Below are 27,368 nucleotides of genomic sequence, written 5' to 3'. Positions count from 1 at the left end.
TGTAGGTGCGCTCTCCAATAACGCGCCTTTGTTACGCATCTCGATGACCCATTTTAGACTGGTTCTGTAGCGTTCGACTCGCCGGCACTCAGTAACCGAAGTACTGACCACACACATCGTAACAAAGTATTTATCCATTAGTTCATTTTGAATCTTATTGCAATTTCCATAGGAGTTGTAATTCAATTACCTGGGTAAAGTGAACGAGCGATTTTTTATGCAGGTGGTTGTGGCACGTGGCTCTATTAGAAAGCTACAGCGCGCCCCGGCGCTTTACTATGAAACTTTCCGTACATTAAAATTTAGCGAACTCTTAAACGATGACTAAAGTTTGGTGCAACCGACCCTTAGTAGCGATTTTCTGAACTTTTAGTCTCAATTTTTTTTCTGCAATTTTATTTTTTTATCTTATAGGGGGACAGAGGGGAAAAAGGTGACGCGGGACCGATGGGATTACCGGTAAGTGTTAAGTTTTTCTAATATTAGATATATTAATAATTAACCTCAATATATTTCTAACAATATCATTCTATAAGCCTTAATAACAAAAAAATATTACGACGTGTATACGATTTGCCAAGCCGAACTAGATTATTAGAATTCAAATGATAATAAATTAGTGATTGTACATTCAGTATCAATAATAGCGGATAAAACAAACGCGCCAGAAGTATCTGCCACCCTGGAATACTTTTCAAATTAGATATAAATCTCTATAGTTCGTGTCAAAAGTATCTGTTACAGTCTGATTGTTCTAACCTATACGATATTTTTGTCAAAATGTTATACTTTAGACGCGTAATCGGATCCATTACGTTTGATGCTAACTGTACCACACAAGAACACAACATTCTGCTGTAGGTATCTGCTTACGTTTACTACTAACTATTTCAGCCGTTTTTAAATGCGTCATTGGCTCTTTAATGTACGCAAACAGACGCTGATTCTTTAGAAAGTAAACTACATAAACTTAAATGTGACTTTCATATTTATCTATATATATTTTTTGTTTTCTAGGGTCCAGTTGGTCTACCAGGCGAGCCAGGCGAGCCAGGCCGGCCAGGCGACTTAGGCCCTAGAGTAAGTTTCATATACTCAGCAAGTAAATATGTACTTGATAAATCACTAACACAACTCACTCGTTTGTACTTAATATAATTAATTGTTGGGAAATGGATTGCAACGGCAGCATGTTTAGTTTATCACTGTGAAGCAAATAGGAACGCTAGGAACTAGATCATTATTCCCCTCTTTATCAAGTTTCAACCGTCATTATACTGATATAGTTTTTATTTTTTGAACTGAGCTCGTCAAAAGAATCTTTATAGATAGCTATTATTTTCAAAAGCGAAAACGGGAGGCGCCTTAAAAAAGAGGTTTAGGGCGCTATTACGCATTGTCGACTGGTCATCGGCGACTGTGACTACCTAGTTAACCGACTTCTTTTATATAGGCTATATGCGTTTACGAACAATGTGATGCTTACGCTCGACTTGGTCCCCGGCAACTAGCCTATGTTTTGGTCGCCGAGAGGCCAAGTCGCTGGCGACTAGTCGACAGTGCGTAATGGCTCTTTCTCCTGTAATTATAATATAATTACCAACGTAGGTACTTTAGCTATTATTACTTATATAGTGCTGAGCCGTAACCATGAATATCCCAAACGGGAATTTTCTCGCTAACTTACGTAAGATTATACTTCGCCTACAGTATTAAAAACTGGGTTTGTTACTAATAAATGACTTCAATGTATTACAAAACTCAAAGAACATAGCTTCCTATTTGAGCTTCACAGTAAGTAAAGATATTTTGATACGAATAACTCGGTCTGACGCTTACCCAACATTAGCACCTGGCCTTAATAACTATGATCCGTACGGTCGATGCTGTGACATAAATCTATAGGGCTACATGAAGCGCCAATGGCTGTTTGTTACTGTTGGGTTGCGCGCCGTAGTGTGGCGTGGTACTAACCCGGGGGTATGGCAACTACAGGAGAACCGGTGGCCACCAGACTTCACCTTCACGTAGTGATGCCGCGTCGCTCCGCCCGCGCGCCGCTGCTCCGCTGGCGCTCGTCACTCACGCCGCTGTAAATTGTAATATTTGTATGTACGTTGTATGTAGTTTTAAGCTAGATGTAAGCGACGTTACCAAATTTAGCGTAAGTGTTACAGACCTGTGTAAAAGATAATATTTTTGACATTGTGCCGTGCGTTACACATCGAGCTAGGTTTAGGTTCCGGAAGCAATGCGTTAGAATCAACTTTATCTTCAGTTTAAGCCTTGCTTCTTAACCTGTCGAATCCCACGATATGACGTCACCATAAGCGTTCTGGCTCATATATGAGCCGTGGGAGCTGACAGATTAATGATTATTTCAGAAATTTTATAGTTTGTACCAACTAGCACTCAAAGGAGATTCGAACGAATTATGGAGGAGTGTTCAAATCAATAGGTATTTTATTTTTATGAGATGAAATTTTCCGGATTATTACGGCACATTGTGGCCCTGATACCATGTAGTTTTATTCATGATTTACACCTTGAAGTTATTACATACCTATATAATTAAAAAAAAAATATAGGTAATAAAGATGGCAATCAAACAAAGATTGTTATGGCAAACAAAAATTAATGTAAACCGTAATAATTCAATACTTCTTTCTTTCATTTGAGTCCCCAGAACGCAGCGATTCAGCACACATGAGCGCAGCAGGTAAATCTATAGGCGCTATTTTACTGTTTACATTACATTGTTAATACTATCTTCGATTTTGCACATGTTCAGTGCTCCGACCAACCAACCATCAGATCGAGGTACATATTTATATATAACAAACTACTCACATTATTCTACTCTCGAAATATTTAACCTTATCTACTTATATCATCTTGATTTTGGCTGTACACACCATCCCAACTAACAAGATTACCTATCACTGAATCATATGAATTGGCGCTGGTGTGAGTCAAACAACTTTCATGTCTATAAACACTCATTTCCTCTGTTCTGTCTCGTTATTATAGTTATTAAGATAAGTGGTTAGTCAACATACCTTATACCAAATAATTATGTATATAGTTAACAATCAGAGTGACTATTTTTAAATGTATGAAATATTTTTTGTATATAGAGAAAACGAAACGGTTTGTACCCTACTTATCTCTTAATACCTCACTAAGACTGCACTGCACATGACTTCAAAGTGTCAACTCTGCCTCGCTTAGCATTAAAGCACAAATCAAAATGGTAGACAATTCAATGAGTTTGAAAATATTCCTACAGTACCTACTGACTATATGCTAACTTCGGCAGAAGTAGGCACACTGCAAATCGTGTCGCTTTGTATGAATTAGTGTCAATACGTACCCACTATTACAATGTGCATTGCATATTTATTTGATACAGACATTTTTGCAATACCACCATTCTTGTGACGTTACCCACCTACTCCCACGTCACGTAATTTGCCTACATGTGGCCTAATTAATTTCCAATAGCAAAAGGCACAGGTAGGTACATAATATTTATTATCATAGTATCCCGACAATGATCACTAAGATTTAAAACGATTTTAATGTGCGCCTTCTGTATAGATAGAAATACTTATTATCAGGGCTCGGATACAGTTTTATTTTTGAAACCGATTTCGTTCTTTCAACCGGGAATAACATGACCGAATAAAATATCGTTAATCTTCTAACCGGTACCGACAAATAATGTTTTTGTCAATTCGAGTACTGTAAGTTAACCGGTTTTTTAATGAACGAAATAATAAAAAGGTTTTAGAAAGATATTAACCGGTAAGTATATCAAACCCGGTTCTGAGCCGTACATATTATTATTAAAAAAATACGTAAGTATTGTATTGCGCAGAGACAATTCATGTTACGAGCATGTTAGCGCAACTCAGCCAACGGAAATTATAGTCGTTTAGGTAATCATTCATCATATCTTCTCATTATAATATTGTAACTATTATATTTACCTATCTTTTAATATCCTTTACATGTGCTACCTAAGTATGTATGATAATAGTTCGCCCAATGTGTATTGTAGCGGACAATCTGTTGTAAGGTGTGATTGTGGACGTTGTGAGGCGTTTGCCGTGTATGGTGTGTAACAATAGGTACTTAGTAAGCAAAGCGTCCCCGCGCCCCGCGGCTGCCGCCACTTAGTACATGGCATTTCAAATATCTTTACATACAATGAACAACTGGACAAAACTAAGAGGGTCATTTTTTTACGATTTTTGAAACCATAAACCTACGATTCTGATTTAACTGCCTACGTAAAGATGGGTTTAAAACACTAGCTTAAGCGGAAGTGGCAGCAGCTGCTCGGCGATGGCGTGCGGCCGCGTATACCCGGGTGTTACCGTCCCGAGGGGCCGGCGCCCCGAGTCCCGCGTCCGGCGCACCGCGCGCGTCGCGCCCCTCAACTCTCCTAATGTTATGTACTTTAATGTTGACTTGTACGTATTCACCTTTATCTATTTATCGAGTAATTTCCTATTATATTCCATTGCCATTTTGTATGTTGTTGTAATCTATATATATAAATGCAAGTAACAAAATAATTATATCTAATGACGAAATGTACAAATCATATCTAATAGTTGTTAAGGATAAGCGCATACATAATATGGAGCACTCCGCTCGCCGCTCGAGGTTTCCTACCTCTAAGTGTATATCTTCTAAACTTCTTCATATAAATACTCCTTCCTATCTCTCTGTACTCTACTCTTAAAGGGGGTACCTCCTAATCTATAAGCCTATTCTTAAGGATTTAGTTTTTTTATGAGAATCGAAAGTTGTCATTTGTACCATACGTCACGAGAGCATAAGAATATTGTTGTTTACAAATTATTTTGAGGAAAATAAATATTTGCATGCTATGCATACCAGTCTTTCTCTTCTGCCTTCCACCCTGATTGTGAATGAGCTGCCCGCCGGCTATCTCTGGCGACCTTCGTTCCGTCGCATGCCGCTGTAACTGCACCTACGCCTGATCGCCATGAGAGAAGCGTTGATTTGACCGGTGCGTTGTTCCGCAGGGCCCGCCTGGACTCGACGGCATGAAGGTGAGTATCCCGACGATTCATTACACGCTCCTCCGCTACATACATTCAACAGCATTCACCTCACTCATTTGTAAATAACAGCCCTGAAACAAAACAAGCTTTAGTTACATCGCTGAGTCATTCATCGCCCTATTTCTTGTAAGCGCTTGGTTGTTGAGAGGAGCGCGCGTGTAAGTGACGAGTGCTTGTCCTGTGCAGGGCGCGCAGGGCGAGCCGGGCAGCAAGGGAGAACGCGGTGACCCGGGGCTACCGGTACGTGAAGAAGCTTGCTTCCGCAAAATACTTGCTTTGCATCCCTAATAGTACACTAACAACACTGATCGACTAATACACTGATGCGCACTTAACAATTTTCAGGGTACGGATGGCATTCCAGGACAAGAGGTTAGTTGGCGGGTATGTAGTGATGTGATGTAGTGTGCGTATGTAGCGCTAACATGTTGTTTCGCTCGCAGGGCCCGAAGGGCGACAAAGGATATAAAGGAGAACCCGTAAGTGCAGGAACGAATCTTGGCCTTCCACAATTTTCTGTTTCCTGCATCCACTGTTTCGGATTTCCATCGACACGTCTCTAATTTTCCGAGTTAAAATCTCATTTGCATGGCTTCACTAACACGATGTGCATCAATACAACATAATATATAGAGACCTCGTTCAAGTGGTTCTCGGTTTTGTTTCTGCTAAAACAGAATCGAAAACGCAGCCAGTGTCTGGGGCTCGGCCGTTTCTTGACTATATGAAAGCAAGGCAGTCGTATTAATGTACAATGAAAGAGACGACTTTCCTTTATATGAAGATGTTATCAGATCAATCGGCTAGCCTGCACGCATGAGGGCCGAGCGCCGAAGGCGAGGTGGCAGTGGAGCAGCGTAGTGTAACGCAGTATTATTGTGCAGGGTCCAGCAGGGAAGCGCGGGCGCAAAGGAGATAAAGGTGATAAGGGCGAGCAAGGCGTGCCAGGATTGGATGCGCCCTGCCCGCTCGGGCCCGACGGTCTACCGTTACCAGGATGTGGATGGCGACCCGCTAAGGTAAACCACGCTCATAAAACTCAGTACTGTGTGTCTAACCTAGTAAGTAGTTTTTGATTAAGTAATTCTCCTGATGTCCTGGAGGAGAAGGTCAGGCGCTTGGAGGAGCGGCCCGTGGACTCTGCCGTCTCCGAGCTGGACGGTAGATTGCAGACAGGGGCAGCGGAGGAGCTGCAGCAGACGGTGGCGCGCCTTCAGCTGGAGCTGAATGACCGCGACCAGGACGCGTTGCTCTCCGACCTGGACATTGGCCACGTTCCGGAGGCGAAGGGAGAAAACGTTGTCCACACGGTCACCGTCCTTGCGGCCAGGCTGGGTGTCGCCTTGGAGCAGCGCGACGTGGTGTTCGCCGAGCGAGTCGGGGCGGTGGACCGGGCCGGGGAAGGGGCCGACAGTGGGGCCGGAGGCCGGCCGCGTCGCGTCGTCGTTAGGCTGGCGCGGCGACAGCTGCGGGACGAATTGCTACAGGCCGCACGGGTTCGGCGAAACTTCACCTTCTCTGACGACAATGTGGCAGGCCCCCCGCGTCGCGTCTTCGTCAACGAGCGCCTCACACGCACAAACCGCCTGCTGTTCCACAAGGTTCGAGAGCAGTGTAGGGAACAGCAGTGGAGGTTCTCGTGGACACGGCGAGGCAGAATCTATGCCCGACAAGGAGAGGGAAAGCCAGCTTTCTCCATTCGCTCTGACGCAGACCTGCATCGGGTTTTTGGAGTTGGCTCCGTCTGAGGTCTGGGCGGGCGTATATAGCATTTCTTTATGTTATTACACTATGGCACGGCAATAGCAGTTTGTTTATTTCAGTACATTTTAGCGTCTATATAATTATAAAGTTGTTTATAATCTGCAGGCTCTGCCAAACTGGTTCTGTAACTTTTATCCGTTTTGTTAAAGTAGTCAGGTGGTCTGAGGTATATAATTATAATTATAATAGTAAATAAAACACTTAAAATAGGTTTGTACAATGCAGGTTCCCTTGGCACAAATCATGACAATTTCATAGCGGCTGCTACTCGGCAGGATGTTGATGTGTTGGCGATCAACGAATCGTGGTTAAGGGCGGGCGAAGAAGGGCGGGCACCGACACTTCCTGGATACAGTTTCCGGCATATTCCTAGACCGCAGGGCGACCGGTCGCGCGGTGGAGGCGTAGGCTTTTATATTAAGCGTAATCTCAAAACTCGGACCTGGCCTCATCCCGTTGACCCGTTGCATAAGCTCGTGGAGCAGATGTGGATCACTTTTACTCTCAACGGAAAGAAGCTGGCAATTGGAACGGCATACCGACCACCCTGGATGGACCTACAACTATTTTTAGATGCTGTAAGTGACTCGATAAGTTCAATTCGCAGTTACGATAACTTAGTTATACTGGGTGATTTCAATGTAAATCTTTTGAACAGCTCTGACGCAAAATTCACTCAATTTCAGAATTTTGTTACCAGTTTTGGATTATTTCAATTAGTGTCTCAGCCTACACATTTTACTGACACCAGCCAGACGCTGATCGATATTGTTTGTTCAGACATGCAGGCAAAAAACACTACCATTGATCACGTGGGTTCCCTGTATGGTCACTGCCTTGTGGTTTGCAATTTCAACGTCAAGCGTGAGAAATTAAAGCCTTATCACATTACCTACAGACCTTTTAAGGAAATCTGTGACAAAGATTTAGATGTGGACCTGCGTGACGTGAGGTGGGACTTAATATCAAATCTTGGCAGTATCAATGACATGGTAACAGCATTCAACCAACAAGTACTTAGTATATTTGATGTACATGCCCCTCTAAAAACATCCTTAGTTAAAGTACAATCCCACCCTTGGATTACTGATACTGTCAAGTTCATGATGCGTTTACGTGACAATGCTGCATCAGACTTTCACAAGAACCAGAATGATGTTAAAAAAAAATACTACAAGGATTTGAAATCTGTTGTAAATAAGGCTCTATATTTTGAAAAAGTGGCTTATTTTAAACAAAATATAAACAATAAAATAAACGACCCAAAAACTTTATGGAAAAACCTTAAATCCACAATATTGCCTAATAAGAATAATGAATTACCTTCACTGTTCAATAATCCATGTGACATAAATAAACATTTTCTTGATCTGCCAGGAACTTCAGATGTAACGGTGTCACAGCTAACTTATTTTGAGTTCCATAAATACAGTGACACAGTTTTCCACTTAAATACAATTAACTCTAACGAAATTACTAAAATAATTAGAAGTTTAAAATCGAATGCAGAGGGTGCTGATGGGATAAATTTAAATATGATTATTTTAACGCTGCCCTACACAATTGACATTATTACTAGTTTAATTAATACCTCTATTCTTTCATCCACCTTTCCGGATATCTGGAAGTTAGCAGTTGTAAATCCCTTGCCTAAAATAGCTAACCCATCTGCGATTAAAGACCTTAGGCCAATTAGCATTCTGCCATGTATGTCTAAAATAATGGAGAAAGTTGTCTGTGCTCAGTTAACCACCTACCTAGAATCCAACAACATTTTGCCGGATGTCCAATCCGGTTTTCGGAAAGGACGTAGCACTACAATCGCTTTACTTGATGTTTCTGACAACATTTTGGATGCTCAGGATAAGGGCATGTGCACTCTTTTAGTGCTCCTTGATTTCTCTAGGGCTTTCGATTGTCTAAATATAAATCTACTTTTATCTAAATTAACCTATTATGGTTTTGACCAGAATACTATAAAGTGGTTCCAAAGTTACCTCAGCAATCGGTGCCAGATAGTTAAAGTGCGCCTTGAAGACGGTTCCTCCCTTTTTTCAGAAAAAGCCGAGCTTACCAGAGGAGTCCCCCAAGGATCGGTACTTGGCCCGCTCCTTTTTATACTTTATTCTGCTGATATTAGGTCTCACATTCAGCACTACAAATACCACATTTATGCAGATGACATACAGGTCTACATATCATGTAAGCCAACGGAAGTTAACACTGCTATAGAGAAACTCAATCAAGACCTCACAAGTATAGCAAACTGGGCAACAGAAAATTGCCTACTACTCAACCCAAATAAAACTAAGTACCTTGTCTTTGGCAGCAAGCACCAACTGGCTGGTATCAGTACTTCAGTAGATATTATGCTGATGAATGAACCAATTGAGAGGGTGTATGAAGCGCGAAATTTGGGTCTTTTAATGGATTGTGGACTTCGATATGAGAAGCATACTGCAGAGGCCGTAAGAGGTTGCTTCTACAAGCTTAAGGTGCTATATAAAATTCGGCCATATTTAAGCGAAACCTTGCGCATTCAACTGGTCGAGTCACTTGTACTATCAAAACTGAACTATATGGATATTGTAACTGGGCCTAGGCTTCTTGCTAAAACAAAAAGACTCATACAACGTGTTCAGAATGCCTGTGCTCGCTTCTGTTTTAATATTCCGTTGAGAGCTCACGTCACTCCGTTTCTTAACAGTCATAAGATCCTCAAAATGCAGCACCGGCGTAAACTCCATTTGGCCTGTTTGCTCTTCGGAGTTCTGAAGTATAAAACCCCTGCATATCTTTTTAACAAGTTATCTTGTATTAGGCTCCGCGACCGCCGTAGATGTGGAATTCAATTGTTGACGCCACGCCACGCTTCGGCAGCTTTCCGGGGCAGCTATAGCTATACGGCCTCAAAATGTTGGAATAACGTGCCGCCGCCAATGAGGAACCTGCAAAGTATTTATAGTTTTAAAACGAAGCTTAAACAGTACATGCTTAGCCACCAACTTAGCCAGGAAACCTGCTTACACGATACAAGCTGCCTGTAGTTTCTGCTTGTACTTACCACTTAGATTACGTTCCCTTTGCATTGCCATGGCACATTACTTTAGAAATTGCCATCAGTTGTCTGTTTGTACGTAGTTAAATCTGTGAGATCGATAAAATATTAATGTTGCTCATGAAATCGACCTGTCTTCTTCATTTAGTTTTTAGTTTAGTCTGCATAGTTGCCGCATGGCGCTAGCTGTCAGGCGTAATGTACGGCCAAGACGGGTTCGACCCAACATTGTACATAGTAATTTATTGTAATGTATTTTTATCTTTTTGCTATCTTTGTCTTTTGTATGTTATATATTAATTTTGTTTTGTATTCATGTTACCTGTCGTGATTGTTTCACCGGATGGTCTCATCGGAAGATCAGCGCTGGAAGTCGCCAGCAACATGCTGAGATGAGACCATTTCGTGGCACTTTATCCTTTTATTCTCTGTTATATCTCTTGTCATCTCTTGTTATATCTCTGTTATATCTGTTTCTATTTTGTGTTTGTGCTCACGAATAAAATTATTTCTATTCTATTCTATTCTATTCTAATTAATTATGGGTGGAATCAGTTCTACTAATTACATGGTTACAGGTGGTTACAGATACCTGCAATCATGCCTGATTAACTTGCCATGTAATTAACCTAACCAGCCAGTAGAACTGATTCCACCCATAATAAGTGGGGGCACTTAAGGCATTAAGTGGGGGTAACTTATTTTTGCAGAATTGCGAAAGTTTCTATGATTTAATTTAGGTGGGTGCATAATTTTTGGGGTCTTTTTGGTGTCTGTTTTAAATTGCTTTAGCTAAGCTTGGTGGATGAATAATAATATCACTTTTTTTTGTGCATTTGAACAAGAATAAGAACAACTCTCGTTTTGCCGCAGACTACATAAATGGGCTTTTTCTAGAATAAATATCGAAAACCCGATTCTTTAAAATCTGGACATTCTTGGGCTCATTCTACTCAGAATCGACAGCACTCTCCATCCTACCATTAAAAAAAGATGTCCCAAAATGTCCATTCCATTACGTCACGTTTTTAGTATGAGAAAAATGTTCATTTGTATGTAACGTGACGTAGTGGAATGTACAATTTTCATACAAAATTTTGGGACAACTTTTTTTATCACCAGGATTGAATATGCTAGTGATTCTGAGTTGAAAGAACCCAAAAACACCAGGATCTGGGAGAATCGGGTTTTCAATATTTATTTTAGAAAACGCCCAAATGTTCCTGTTGGGTATATCCTGCTTTAGGTTGCTCAGTACAAAAGCTATTTAGAGCCAAACCAAAGAAAGTCTGCAGCGCAATAATTTGACAGCGAATTAAAAAATTACATATGGCAATGTTTTTTAGCAGTCAGTAAACGTTATGCACTATGGTATGTGTTTGTCAAAATCGTTTAAATATTCGTTGTGTTTTGTGATAAACGGAATAAACATGGTGAAACCTTACAAAACCGGCGTGCGGGAGTTACTTTTCCGCATGACGAATAATTTTACACTTATAAAAAGTCAGCACTAGGCGATTCAAGTTGAAAAACGACAATGTTTACAAAATTTGGAGTTGATGACGGGTAAGTGGAATGAAACATCTTAATACTTCACCATATGTACCTACTTAGATAATATAATATTGGTTTAGACTAAGGTTTCACAGCAAATTGAACACACCTAATAGGTATAGGCATACTTATGAACTTCCTCTAACATTTCGAGAAACTCATTGGTACTAGCCGGGTTTTGAGCTCGAACCCACAACCTCCATGCTTATGCTCACGGCATGGGTACCTACTAGTGAAAGCTAAAATTTATTTTTAATATACAGGGTGTAATCTAAAACGTGATACAAGATAATCAAACCTGAATCTTTTCATGATTTTGAACAACTTTTACTATGGGGTCAATTTTGTAATATAAAAAAAAATTGAGCTGTTCCATAGAAATGGTCAAGGAGAGGTAGACAAAAATGTATGTCAAAGATTTTTTTATTGTTAATTTACAAAGTTGACCCCATAGTAAAAGTTGTTCAAAATCATGAAAAGATTCAGGTTTGATTATCTTGTATCACGTTTTAGATTACACCCTGTATGTTTATTGTTTTAATGGTTTATTTCGTTTTTCCGAAAACTTTAGTTCGCAAATTGCGGGCAATTTCTCTGTCAATCTAATTACGCCTTAATGGGAGTAAAAGAGAAAGATGCCCGCATATTGAGAACTTCGGTGTTCGCGGTAGGCCCTCTGTACCTATTTACCGCCGTCGCGGATATTACAAAAGCTTATTAATTTTGATGAAGCCAAATGTCACATTCTCCGAATAATATTTATCAATATTAGTATATGTCTACATATTAATAGTGACATCTATTGTTGAAATGAAATTTATTTTACCATAAAAATTAAGCTGTGCATACAGCTTAATTTTTTCATAGACGGTATATATGGTAGAAATTTCACAAGTATCAAGACTATTTAATCCATTTTCTGTGGTGTTGTCACATACTGATTTTTAAAAACTACTTTTAATCTAGCGCTGCAGACTTTCTTTGGTCTTACTCTATTTATTTAATCGTATGGCAAACATATTGTAAAAAAAAATAGAAACAAACATAATTATAAGTCTACACTAAGACCATTCAGCCACAATCTGACAAATTCGGACTGATGGTCCGAGATCTCTGTACGGATATGATGGTCGTTCTTGTCTACGTGACAGCGTGATAAAACGGTGTCCGTCACTTTCTTTCCCACGGTGTTAAACAGTGACAGTTATTTTATCACGTGGATAAAGATGGATAAAGCTATCCATAATAGGCTGGCTGGTCCGTGTGATCATTGTGCTCATATATTATTCGCTTCTATTTTTCTTGCTGCGAGGCTCTTGTATGGAAATAGTGCAGTGCAGCAGCCAGAGTTGATTACTCTTTAGCACCACCCAGGGGACACGTGCGGGGTGTCTAAAGTAATCTTCCCGCGGACGCGAGTAATCATTGTCCCCCAAAAGCTATTTCAATGACAAACAAAATATTTTGTGAAAAACATACCCGTACCATAATTTTAATTTATTTTTTGTAATTTCCTCATCAAGGTTGGAAAATAAAAGTAGTGTAAGGCCTGAGCCGCCTGAGTGGACGCTCGAGTTGGGCGTGCAGCGGGGCGGGGCGTGCGGCGTGCATGTTAAACAAATGCAAACGTATAGTAGGGTTGTTACTGCACGCTGCTCAAATCACTTGTGAGCCGGACGCCACGCTGCACGCTCCGTCGAACGCCCCGCTTCGAGCGTCCACTCAGGCCTTAGTGTAAGGCCTGAGTGAACGCTCGAAGTAAGAGTAATTTGTTCAAAGTAGGGACACGTCATCAGTGCTATTGAATACAGAGTAGAAGTCTTCTTTATGTGACTTTATTGACCTTGTATACAACATGCGATATAAGAGGTCATTACATAGGTACTTATTTAAAACATATGGGTTTTATCCAAGTAAGATACTTATCTCAATTAATAGTTACCAAGAAACATAACATATATTTACATACCTATTTAAAATAATCTTTTAGTAGCAGCTTGTGGAAATAATTAATACTGACTTAACAAAAATAGCTTACATTCCTAACTACTAGTTATTAATAGGTAATCTTTGTTGTACTACAGCATGCAGTGTTAAACCATAACAATAATTGTGTAGTGGGTAGTTGAGTGCATGTGTGGTGTGGCAGGAGTCCGCGGCGGCGCTACCTCGGGAGCCAGGCGAAGAGGGCGCCGGAGGGGGAGGGCCGGGGGGCGTAGGGGAAGAGTCAGAGGAAGATCCCGGCGAAGAGTACGATGCGCGCGAGGATGAGCTTGACGCGCCCCGCGATTACGACGACTACACCGACAATGCGCACCTCGCCCTGCACCATGACTGAACCCTACCTTTACTACTCCCTCATCTAACACCCGATTTCACCTTGGACTCGATCGATCTCCTGCTAGTGGCGTTGGGCGTACGAGTACCTACACACCTACATCTCGTACCTTATTCGAATATAGATTAATTTTATAAAGATAATAGAAATAAATTTAATGTGCGTGAGTATTGAAATAATAAGTGTGAAACTGGATTATGTGGAGATTTTTTATGAGTACCTAACTTCTCTTCACTTCACTTCTGACTCTATTTTTAATCGATTACGACCGAGTAGATAATATATGTGGGCGGGTATTTTATTTAGGTTTGTGTCTTTACTGGTTGCTTTCCAAGAAGCGTTCAAACTTATCGATTCGTTTTTATATGGCCCTTTTAGTTGCGTCTACGTCTTTCAAATATTAAGAGCTCCTAAAATTATATGAAATCCGTAGACAATCAGTATAAAATATTTACTTATGTAGAGAAATCGTAGAAACGCACATAGGACATTCTAGGACGCCGGCACTATTTTATATTTCCAAAATTCTCGAAAAATCTGTCCTTCTAATATCCCATTATATCACCTTTCTTTTTCCCACTGGTGTTACGATACGCTTCTCCCTCATACTGCGGTATATTACCGCCTCATGGTAAGCCACATGCATGTTTGTTACTTACATATTTTAATTAATACGGGTACTAATCATAACACACTAATTTTATTACGCAAGGAAAAAAATTACGAATATCAACAATTTATCTTTTCAAGCAGGAAAATTTGGTTATAAATTATAATCACTCTATATTTATATCTCGTATGTTTTCAATGTTTACATATCTCTAAAATTATTTGGGCACATGAGATTATTTTTTGGAAGGAATACACGCAAACCAATCCACACTGGAACATTGCCAAGAATAACAGGAAAATATTTTTGTTAAAAGTTTGAACACAGACATTAAAGAATACATATATGCGTACCAACATCAACAGTAGCTTAGTTACTTTTTAAAACTCACGGTGTTTTTATAGGCACTTTTGTTAATTAGGAGCATACGTAGGCGTGCGTCGTAAACAGTTGCGGGCCTCAGCCATAAAAATGGTACCTATCTAACTAATTTGGTTGCCTATGTTGATAATGTTCCCTAATTCCCAAAAGCCGCTTGGGTTCTTTTTAACGAAGTATTTAGTAAAGTTTAAATTCTATATTTTCGAATATGGTACCGACACTACCGACATACTATGGGTAGGTACTACTAATTTTTAGGGTTCCGTAGCCAAATGGCTAAAAACGGAACCCTTATTGTTAGTTCAAATCTTATTTAAAAGCACCCGACGAACGCTGATAGTATAAAAAGTACCTACATAATATAACATTATAATGTGACCATGAAACTGGTGTAAACCCGAAGACCAAAACTACCTATAGGTATGTCTTATCGACAATGATAGTCATTAAAACTGGACGATTATAAGTATTGCTGATTTCAAGTGTTTTTATATTGATGACTAGCGACCCGCCCCGGATTCGCACTGGTTAACAACTTAAACATAAACCTTCCTCTTGAATCACTCTATCTATTAAAACAAGCAACAACGGTTGCACTCCGGGAGTGCCGATAGAAGTGAAAACTCACTATGTTACCGACTCCCGGTAACACGATACATACGTTTAGCGGAGGTGTTCTATTTATTTATTATATATTATTATCATTCTCAAATAAAATCACACTTTTTCATTGACATGTTTATTTGCATACTGCCATGACAACGTCACATTATTTGAACATAGGTAAAGAGTCTTGAAAAGGAGTCCGCAACATTAATGTCAAATAACATCGAGTTTTTCTTTATTGATTTAAATGCCATTTAAATTATGAGTGGCCACCTTACGGGGCTTACGGTCACGTGATCGCCTTACGCCCCTTACGGTCACGTGATCGCCTTACGCTGTCTCGAGTTTATCATTTTTTCCCTACCTCAAAAAGTGCCCAGCGCCGCTAAAGAAGTTTTCACTTCAAAAAACCGCATCAAAATCAGTTGCGTAGGTAGTTTAAAAGATCTAAGCATACATACAGACAGACAGACAGCGGGAAGCGACTTTGTTTTATACTATGTAGTGAAGCTCGTACACTTTTTCTAACAGGAGGCACTTTTGCAGTGGGTGCGACGGCGGCTTGACGTCGACAACGACCTTCACCCTTGAATGCGACGACCTTCACCCTTAAATGCGACGACCTTCACCCTTGAATGCGACGACCAGTCCGTCCGGATCAGCAGAGACCGGCCCGATGCAACACGAATCGATGCGACTCTTCGTGAATGAAAATGAAATAAATTGTACATAACTACCATCTTGCTTGAATGTAATTCAATTTTTTTTACGGAAGTGGGTTGCTGCTTTCTTTTCAAATGATTGGAGGGTTTATTTCGCTTCAGAGGCTTTAGTTAATTATATTTATTCATACTATCAAAAAAGTTATAGCGTTTGTATATGCAGGTGCAAATAAACTACAAAATATTTGAGCCGAGAACACCCACCAACATAGTCCAATGTAAAATATATATATCCACATTTGTAACATGATATCCAATAATCAACTGTCTCACTGTTTCCATAAAATGTCCGTAGCATAAATTGTACGTTTCACGTGTGTGTGTGTGTGTGTGTGTGTGTGTGTGTGTGTGTGTGCATGAAATCCTTTTTGCGGATAAAGCCCCATTTAGACGGTTCAAGAACTTGCATGCGACTTTCGTAACATATTGCGGTGATTGGTCAATGGCCTGAATTCGTGTAGAGTTAGTAATGTACCTATCGAATATATGCAAATTCTTGATTTGTGTAAATGCGGCTTATGGGTTCCATAAGAAAAATTGGTTTTTCACGTCACCTATACCGAAAAGGGCTTATTCTTCCCTGCTAGGAGTGGCAACACTGTAGTGTCCTCCACTCGTCCCTTTCAAATCACTCTAAGAAAACGGGACGACACAATGGGGCCCTCGCACTTAGGAACTTATGGAATTATACGCCATGTATGACGACATTGATGTTTACTATTGAAACGACAAGGAATTACGCCGGTTATTTTCATAGGTACCTTATTAGGTATTCCTAAGGTTAGGTATAACCTCTATTTGGATAAAAGACTGTAATATATTATTACGATTAATGATATGCCGCACACGTCCTGAAACCTAAAAAAATGTGTCTGAAAGAATCTGACAACGTAACAGTCAGTCTCCTCTAGGGCATATGTGGCTTCTCTTTAACCAAATAAGTTGTTTAGAGTATTATAATTATCAAAATCCACATGGCGCCAATACTGAGGACGGAGTCTATTTAACAAGCATCAATTTGGAAAAAAGGATTAGTATATTAACCAAATGTGTAAATGGATGACATTAAGGTAGCCTAACAAGCAGTGTCTTCATTTGAACTGTTATGTCAGAATAAAAATAGTAGAAATTCGGGTGAATTAGCTACCAATACGAGTAGGTATTGACAGTTAAGTACTAAACTTACTAATGAATGCTGAGTTGGGTAATGTAATATAAAAAGTTTTAGCTAAGGTCGATACGGATAAGTGTGACTGGCCTTCATCACATGGATTAGTGTCTATTGTGAGTTCATACATTTGCCATACTTACTCCGCAGCCACACTTACCCGTATTGACCTATAACGATGACATAGTAAACTTAATTAGCTATTTTTAGTTCTACCCATCGCGGTGTAGTTGGATGTGATCAATATGCTTTGATTTATTGTAAATAGTTGCCACTCTTACCGCTGAATGCGGGTAACTCTGTAATGTGTTCTGACCCTAGAAATTATAGGTTACTATATAAGTAAATAATTCGTTTTGTATTAATTTGTACTTCATCTGTAAATAAATCGAATTAGTATCACGTTTACTTTTTTATTGTTTTATTTTACTAACAGTAACTTTCTTCCACGTATCCTATAATGGTACCAAGCTAAACTGAAACATTATAATTACGAGTAAGTATAATATTCAAATCGCCTGTGGAAAGAAATAATTATTTGGCGAGTTCACTCTTAGTTATGGGAGCCTAATAGGCGTATTCTAATTTTAATAACAGGTTATGATTTATCTAGATCAGGATTAGTTATGGAACTGATCTGTCAGTGTCAAAAGTTACGTTTTTGGTTGAAGAGATGACAGGTAACTCTGCTAACACGTTGCAACTGCAACGGCGGCGGATTTGATAGAGGAGATTAGGTATGAACGTAACCTTTTTAAATTTTCTCGTTATATCTAACTGGCACACGTTTTGGGACATCATAATACTAATCATAATCATCATAATTCTAATTTTGTACGCATTAGCTGATATTGCAAAATTTCCGACAATGACCAAATAAAAAAGTGGATTCTGTTACCACCATCCCTAGCCCTCAGCTTGTAACAGTGCAAAAAAATGATTGGAAAGAAAAACAAAATTACTTTCATAGTCAAGATACATAGGGTAAATCGTCAATTACTGGCCACCTGTTAATAACTGGCCACCCTAAGCTAAAAATGAATTCTATTCACCTATAAACAGAACTCATTTTAGTATAAGAGGTATAAACTCTCTCCAAGGCCAAGGCTCAATAAGTAGCCACCTTCTATATATGTCGCAGTAAGATAGATAAAGCCGTTATATAGTTATAACCCTAGGGATATAATTATATGTCGTAACATAGTTATACGAAAGCGATTCATTACTATCTTACTAGGAATATAACTATAATACGTCTTTAGTTTAGTGATATAGTTATATTACTGGATTCAGTTTAGTGAAATAATTGTAGGTAGGAGGCGGCGGTGCGGCGGAGGTATACTTATATCCCTAGGGATATAGTTATATGCCGTATAGTAGCGATGGGCGAGTCGAGTTATCTGATTCGAATAATTCGAATCAGCCTACAGATGAGTTAATTCGAATCAAGACTATGGGCAATTCGAATCAACTCGACTAATAGCTAACTCGGCGAACAACTCGCCGAGCCGAGTCAACGCTATCACACTGCTACTAAGGCCATTCAAAAATAAACCTTAATACTGTAGCCCGAAGGCTCTTTTTACAACAACTGCCGCTCGATTCGCCGTCTCAACTCGAGTTGGTACTATGACCATTCAAAAATAAACCTTAATTCCGTGACCCGAAGGTTCATTTTACAACAACTGCCGCTTGATTCGCCATTCCAAGTATCCCAACTCGAGTTCACTGCTAGTATGGCCATTCAAAAATAAACCTTAATTCCGTGCCCTGAAGGTTCTTTTTACAACAACTGCCGCGTAACTCGCCGTCTCAACTCGCTCCGCGCCTGTGCCTGTGACCTTGTCGCGAACCACGCGAATCGTCGAGTCGAGTCAACTCGATTTTAAATTCGAATCAGCGGCCGAATCAATTCGAATGATTCGAATTGAAAAAAAGTGGACTCGTCACATCGCTACCGTATAGTACGTATTATAATCATATTCCTAGTAAGATAGTAATTGTAGGTAGGAGTGCGGCGGAGGTCTAGTTATATCCCTAGGGATATAGTTATATGCCGTATAGTACGTATTATAATCATATTCCTAGTAAGATAGTAATAAGTAATTGTAGCAGTGTAGTGCGGGGGTGCGGCGGAGTCGGCGGCGGGGGCTTCTTCGGGGGGGAAAGCTGGCGCGAGATTTGACTGAATTTCTATGAAAATAGCTGTCACTCAGTAGAAATCTCGCGCCAGCTTTCGTAAATCGACCTGTACTTTTACGTAATATTGCCAACAAAGTTGATTTTGTAATAAAAATAAATACGAATATACTTACTGTTTTCATTGATTCCCTGGCAGATTTATAACCATTTAACCTCATTAGTTTAGTCAAATACCGTATTATAATCATATTCCTAGTAAGATATTACTATCTTACTAGGAATATGACTATAATACGTATTATACAGCATATAACTATATCCCTAGGGATATAAGTATACCTCCGCCGCACCGCCGCCTCCTACCTACAATTATTTCACTAAACTGAATCCAGTAATATAACTATATCACTAAACTAAAGACGTATTATAGTTATATTCCTAGTAAGATAGTAATGAATCGCTTTCGTATAACTATGTTACGACATATAGTTATATCCCTAGGGTTATAACTATATAACGGCTTTATCTATCTTATTACTGCGACATATACATATAATAAAGCTGAAGAGGGTCGAAAGTCTGTACATGGAAGATATTCGAAAAAAAGTTGGTTGGGGATACTTAGAATCGATAACAGAACACGTTCCAACAGTTTTTAGAATTTTTGTCTGTTTATCTGTTTGTCTGTTTATCTTTTGATTTGACCGCGCATCACGTGAAAACGGCTGAACGGATTTTGATGCAAACTTTACTAATTTGTCAAGAAAATCCCTGGCCCTATTTTAGGCTAGAAAAATTCAACCCTTAAAAGGGGGGGTGGCCACTACACTCAATTAAGTTATGTTTGCACCTGAATCTTATGGCGCTAACTTAAGAAAGTGGTGCAAACTTTTTTTTGTGTATGTACTTTGTAAAAAAAAAACCAAATTTTTACTTTAGTCAATGTCAAACGTCTTTGCAAATACGTATTAAATCACATTTATAGACGAGTCTATCGCGGGTCTATTGACAACACGACATATTATTTAACAAATAACACTTAAATTAAAAACTTATAATTAAACATTTTTTTACACTGTTAAAAGTAATCCCCGTTACATACATATATGTAGATATTTAGTTGTGCATACATAAACATAACTGTAAATAAAATGTAATACTGTAAATAATGTAAATACTCGGCCTCCAGTTTTTGATATCTATAATATTCTCCTTTCCTCTAAATCTAAAAAAAAATTTTAATTATAAGTTTTTTATTTCAGTGTTATTTAATAAATAACACTTAAATTAAAAACTTATAATTAAACATTTTTTTACACTGTTAAAAGTAATTCCCGTTACATACATATATGTAGATATTTAGTTGTGCATACATAAACATAACTGTAAATAAAGTGTAATACTGTAAATAATGTAAATACTCGGCCTCAAGTTTTTGATATCTATAATATTCTCCTTTCCTCTAATCTTACTTCTAACTAATATAATATTAGACCTAAATTCGAAAGTTTGTTAGGAAGTATGGATTTCTATGTGTATAATTCTTAATTTTTCATGCTCAGAATGATTTGACTGAAGGACAGAATTGGATGATATTTGCCATGGACATGATTTGGATAGGTACAGTCAAGAACGTAAAAATACAAAAGTAGTACTGTATTGTCCGTTATATACCTACTACTCTGTGTCGTTTAAATCACGTCTAATATTGGAATAAGGGCGAAAAAACTATTGGTTTTGGAGTGTAGTTTTGTTTAGTGGTACCTACCTAATTGTAAAATATTTTATCTGGACTTCAGTCCGCTAATCGTATCCATCTGTCACTTTACTTCAAGTTCCGCCTCCAGGGGAAAGAGAAATTAGGGATGAATTAGCTTACTGACACAGACCGAATTCCACGCGGGCGGAGCCGCGGGCACAGCTAGTATACACTAAAATGAATTCTGTTTATATGTGAATATAATATATTTTTTTAGTATAAGGTGGCCCAGTTATTAAACAGTCGCCAGTAATTGACGAATTACCCTACGTCATTATTCAGGTTTATCTTTCAGGAGTTTCAGGTTTGAAATTAAATTAGTACTTAAAGGAATCTTCGCTGTCTCAATTATCAATTCTTCAATCCCGAGCTGCCAACAATAGTATTGCAGCAATAATAGTATTTTGGGGTACTTAGATATCGACCCCTCAAAGTACTTATTATGTAGACGGAGCGCAAACTCTTATGCGAGGTATTTGATGGGCTGAATTGGATGCGAATAACCACAACAGTCGGTAATGTAACTTAACTCGCATGCCAGTTTACGCTCCATCTAAATGAGCTGTTTAGTCTAAAACCTGACACTAAATTTTAAATTTTGTTGTACGTTGAGATTTCAGTCGAAAAGACCTTGCGCTTGGCTCAAACTAATTAATAAACCTATTCGAACCGCACTGCCATCATAATCAATTAATCATGATCAATGAATATCATCGTCGCCAGTGCACGTTCGAATTGGCATGTACGGTTCTAGTGTTCTAACCACGTCTATGTAGTTTTTAATGTCAAAAAGACGCTTACATAGAGCCTACAACCTTTGAAAATAACTACTTCTAAATACGGAAGATTCCATACTCTGGTGTATTTAGGCCTAGTATTATGAATATATTTTGGTAGGTGATAATGGTAAGTTTTTTTTAATTATTTTATCTTTTCATTACTAAGTAGTTCGTATTTACGCGCTCCCCTTATGATATTCGACATATTCGTTTAGTTAAAATACTCCCGTCGAGAGGGCAGGCCGCCACTTGCCCCGCGATAAACCCGATATTAAAATAATTCACGCGTCAGAGCCGTAATCTTATATATAGCTAATAATGTGAATATTTTATTATACCTATTGTGTGTGTAAAAAAATACGAATTTTAATGTGGTTGTAATAAAATTGCGTACCGTAAAATGGGGTGGGGTGGGTAGGAGCAAAACTGGCATTCAAACCTCGATAACATTTCATTTTTACATATGCAAACGGAATGGTGTATATAATAAGTGTTCCGGACGTTTGTATTTTAGTTTTTATTTTATTTTGGGTAGTTCCATTTCATAACTTTGACGATAAACAGGAAATCCCACCTCACCCCGTAGTCCCTCGTAATTGGGGTGAGATGGAATTTCATACAAAGGTGATTTTGGAAGATTGTTGGATCGAATTTTTTTTATGAGTATTACTATAGCTCCATTTTAAATTGGAATACATTATTTTTGTAGCAGTAGCCTTAAAAACCCATCTCACCCCCTTTCATCCCTTCTCTCCCCATTCATAACCCAACTCTCCCCGCGAACCCTACTCACCCCATTTTACGGTAATATGCAAAATATGAACAGAGTAAAAGGCTAATTTGGGTACTTATAGTAATTTTGATAATAAGGAAAACATTTTTGTTATAAAGACTCGATGTGTTTCAAAAATGTTTGTCCTAAATTCGTATAACTAACTTGGTATGTTTCTATAGTGTCGTAAGTCTACCCCGTGGTAGACTATGACGCCCTCGCCGTCTTGTTAATACTACAATAGGTATGATAATGTATGTGGAGTCAGACATACCTAGACGTCGGGGATAGAGGTTTAGAGGTCGTCGAGAGGACCTAGATTACTATTCTCAGACTATCGTTATTATTAACAGTCCTAGTGCTCACAATAGCAGAAATATACGTAGTTTCTACTAACACTAATTTATATAAATACGAGTAACTAATAGTCTGTACAGACTAGTTCACATATACAAAACAAAGTCAAAAGATATTTGAAAAGGTCCTCATATTAGTTACCTTACAAATTCCAGCATGTGTGACTATTTATTTATTATTGGGGTGGTATCGGGCCTTTGAGTGTCACGTCGACCAAGTATTGATCTATTGTGACGGCCCTTTAAAGTTCATTACTAATGCCCGTTGCATCCAGAAAATTACAGATGCTTTGGGCCGTAACGTTCTGTACCTCATAGGGTTGCAATACATGCCGCCCTAAGTAGGTACTTCTTTTTACATTAGTGGTCCGCAGGAACAGAGAATCTCTGACTCCTTTTTTTTTTTTTTTTTTTTTTTTTTTTTGTCGGAGTGGGGAATGCTTTTACGCATCCCCCCCGGCCGTGGGGAAGGCCATAATTGGGGGGGTATGTGGGACTCCCTCTATTCAGCCTCCCTCTCCTAGCGAGAGGGAGTGAAAGAGAATACCCACTAAACCCCACTCCGGCGTCTCACCCTCTCAGACGTTGTTTTTGGGGGCATCATGGGGTCGCGCATTCATTCTTCCACCATGCCCCCCGTCTTTTCCCGGCATTAAGCCGGTGAACCCGCACAAAAGGAGGGGAGAATCAGGGACGCTTCTGATTCTCCCCCCAAACGTGTAGGGCCGTGCAATGTGAGCCCCAACCCACTGGCCCTACTGAGGAAGGACGCGGTTTGCCGCAGCGTACTGCGCGCGTCTCCTCCCTCGTCGTCTTTGACGAATCGGGGGCGCGTCCATCGCGTTTTCGCGCTCCCGCTCCGCTGCCTCCTTCTGCGAGATGACCTCCTCGCAGAAGGAGACTACTGTCTTCCATTTTCTCTCGCTGCCCAGCATGGCCGCAACGACGCTGTGCAGCGAGAGATCCGTCGTTCCTATTGCCGCCGTTAGAGCGCGGCGTTTCTCCTGCCAATGACTGCATACCTCTAAAGTGTGTTGGGGCGTGTCCTCAGGGTCGCCGCACTCATGACACTGGGGCCCTAATTCCCTCCCTATGCTGTGCAGGTAATGACCGAAGCAGCCGTGTCCGGTCATCACCTGCGTTGCCCTATATGATAGGGCCCCGTGTTTCCTCTTCAACCACTCCTCCATATGAGGGAGGACTGCCCCTATGGTGTGTGTTCCATAGGGGGAGTCCTCCAGGCTGGCCTCCCAACGCTCTTGGAGCCTAACCTCAGCCTCTCGGTCTGCCCGCTCTGCCGCTTCTGGGTCCAAGCGCTCTCCTCGTACCCTGGCCTCCGCCCTCAACACGTATCTCTCCGCAAGGACCTGGGCGTCGAGCTCCCATGGAGGGGTGCAAGCGAGGAGACACGCCGCTGCATGGGAGACCGTTGAGTAGGCCCTAATTATTCTTAGGGCCACCACCCTTTGCGGCCGCCGGAGTAGGGATTTGTTCCCCCTCGACAACCGGTCCGCCCAAATCGGGGCCCCGTATAGGGCCATACTTCTTACAACCCCCGCAAAGAGGCGGCGGCATGGGGCTCTCGGTCCTCCCACGTTGGGCAGCAGCCTACCTAGGGCAGAGGCCGTGCCTACAATTCTGGGAGCAAGTCGGGTGAAATGTTCCCTAAAGTCCCACTTTCTGTCCAGGACAAGGCCAAGATATTTGATGTTGGCCTTGACCTGGACAAGTTCTCTCTCCACCTGGATCGTCAAGCCGGCGGGTAGGCGCCATCTTCTTCCCCCAAAGACTATCGCTTCTGTCTTCGGGAGGGCCACCTTTAACCCAAGCAGGCGTATGCGGCCGATCGTCAGTTCTGTGGCGACCGCCGCCCTCCTCAGGGTCTCCCCCAATTCTCTTCCCCGCACAGCCACCATTGTGTCGTCCGCGTAACATATGGTGGACATGCGGGGAAGCTGTGCCCCCCTTATCACCCAATCATAGCCGATGTTCCACAGGAGAGGTCCTAAGACTGACCCCTGCGGAACACCGCAGGCCATTTCGCGCTCGCGACGACCCGCTCTCATTTCGTAGAGCACTACTCTGTCAGATAGGTAGTGCTCCACAATCATCCTCAGGTATGGAGGCACTTCGTGGTACCGAAGTGCCTCTTTAATCACAGTGTACGGGAGGGTGCCGAAGGCATTGGCAATGTCAAGTGACACTGCCACGACACCCTCTCCTCTTCCCGCCGCATCTTCACTAAATTGCCTCAGAGAGGTAAGTGCGTCCATTGTGGACAGCCCCGCCCGAAACCCGAACTGCCTGTCACTGACGTTCGGTCCGGTGTTCCTGAGGTGTTGGAGAATGCGGCCAGCCAGGATGCGCTCCAACATCTTCCCGACCTCGTCAAGGAGTACTATAGGCCGATATCCGGAGGGACTGTCCGGCGGGCGGCCCTCTTTCCTGAGGAGGCATAGCCTACCCTCTTTCCAGCATTTTGGAAACCTTCCCTCTTTCAGGCAATCATCAAAGAGTTCCCTAATCCGGTCTTCGAGATGCTTTAGCACGATAGGGAGGACCTTCCCAGGTACTCCATCAGGCCCAGGAGCCTTTTTACATCCCCTTAGGCGGAAGTCTACCCTCGTCATCTCGATATCAGAGACCCCGGGGATCTCCATCGGTTCCTCCGGTTCCGCTGAGGGGACAGACATTACCGGCGGCGCAAAGTCGGGTGCCGGCGGGAAGAGGCCCTCCACTATTCGCGTGAGGAGTTCCGGCTCCAGGGCGTCCATGGGGGGGCATGCTTCATCTTGTTGCGTACGAGCTTGTACGGTCGCCCCCATGGATCCCGGTCTAGTGTGGCCAGAAACTCCTCTCGCGCCTCATCCTTTCTTTTGGCAATTGCCCGGTTGAGAGCCTCTTTTGCCGTTTTGAGGGCCTGGTATGCTGCCTCTTCCTCTTCCTCAGTATGCCTCCTCCGTCGGCATCGATTGAATGTGCGGCGGCACGCGTTACTGGTGATACGGAGGGCCGCGATTTCCTCCGACCACCAGTACACCCTCCTCTTTGCTGATGGTCGTCTGGCGCGTGGCATTGCTGCGTCACATATTGATTGCAGACTTTCGCGGAGGCGTGAGGCACGCTCATCCACTCCTAGCGCTATTGGAGGAGGGTTATTCCACGCCTCAACCATTGCGGCTTCGTCCGCCATCTCACGGTCCAGCTTGGATATGGTCCACTTAGGGAAACCATTTCTTCTTCGGCCGGGCATCGGTGGGGCTACCGGCGCATTGTGGACCCTCATTCGTATATAACGGTGGTCGGAGAGGGTCTCCACATCCTCTAGGACACGCCAGTCCGCAATTCGATTGGCAACAATAGGGGTTGCAAGAGTAACGTCAACAATGGACCCGCCCCGCTGTCGTACACATGTGTAGGCGTTACCCCGGTTTAAAACAGCAAGCCCCATCGCCAACGCCCAATCCCTGAGGGTTTCGCCCCTCACATCGGTAACGGGGGAACCCCAGGCTGCGCTTTTAGCGTTGAGGTCCCCCATTACGAGTACCGGGGTTGGTGCTGACCTCCTAATTAGCCTCCCTAGATCATCCAAGTAACCCTCGAATTCCCATAGTGGCCTATTGGGGGAAAAATAAGTGCCGATTAATAAAAGGTTTCCCCGTTTGGCTGCCGCTATTCCAGGACCTTTATGAACGGCAATCAGGGGAGGATGGTCCCCAATAGCCGGTACTACTAAAGCCACTGTCCGGTCAGTTGCTCCTACCCAGTTGGGCTGAGGAGGAACACAGTACGGTTCCGCTGCCACAGCCACACCTATGCCCCACTCCGCTATTACCTGCATGAGCAGGTCTTGGGCACGGGCGCAGTGGTTCAAGTTAGTCTGTAGGAGTTCGTAAGGGCGTGATGACATTACGATTCCATGCTGTCTTGTCCCTCGTCAGCCCTATGGGCGGATCTCTGATCGGGCCCCTGGGGCCGGGTGGGGTCTTGTCTACCCTTAGTCGGTGGGGGGCAACACGCTTGGCCTCCCATGTAGTGTCCGGCTGGTTTTTTGGCCTGATGGCACACCGCGCAGAATGGCGCCTCGGTACAGCCGGACGCCTTATGTCCCGGCTTGCTGCACCGGAAGCACGTGTTCCCTCTCTCTACTTGTGAAGGGCAAGTAGCGCGTGTGTGTCCTGTCCCCATACACTTATAACAGCGGAACGGTGCTGGGTCTAGTATGTGTACTTGTGCACTCGCCCATCCCACAAGCAAGCG

General features: G+C 41.6%; 1 protein-coding gene across 1 annotated transcript in view; it reads left to right on the top strand.

Moving 5' to 3' along the window:
- The window catches only part of LOC134656155 (collagen alpha chain CG42342), a 276,941-nt gene extending 263,052 nt beyond the window's left edge, over nt 1-13,889 (top strand). The window contains exons 15-22 of the mRNA XM_063511683.1: nt 415-459; nt 1,018-1,080; nt 5,061-5,087; nt 5,286-5,339; nt 5,445-5,471; nt 5,543-5,578; nt 5,984-6,118; nt 13,625-13,889. Of these exons, the coding sequence (XP_063367753.1) occupies nt 415-459; nt 1,018-1,080; nt 5,061-5,087; nt 5,286-5,339; nt 5,445-5,471; nt 5,543-5,578; nt 5,984-6,118; nt 13,625-13,813 (576 nt within the window). The 3' untranslated portion in view covers nt 13,814-13,889. The remainder of the gene's footprint in view (nt 1-414; nt 460-1,017; nt 1,081-5,060; nt 5,088-5,285; nt 5,340-5,444; nt 5,472-5,542; nt 5,579-5,983; nt 6,119-13,624) is intronic.
- The last annotated feature ends 13,479 nt before the right edge of the window (nt 13,890-27,368 follow it).

Source organism: Cydia amplana, chromosome 2, assembly GCF_948474715.1.
Source record: "Cydia amplana chromosome 2, ilCydAmpl1.1, whole genome shotgun sequence".
Classification (NCBI taxonomy): Eukaryota; Metazoa; Arthropoda; class Insecta; order Lepidoptera; family Tortricidae; genus Cydia; species Cydia amplana.
Note: the sequence above shows the minus strand (reverse complement) of the source record. Positions and strands in the feature narration are given on the sequence as shown.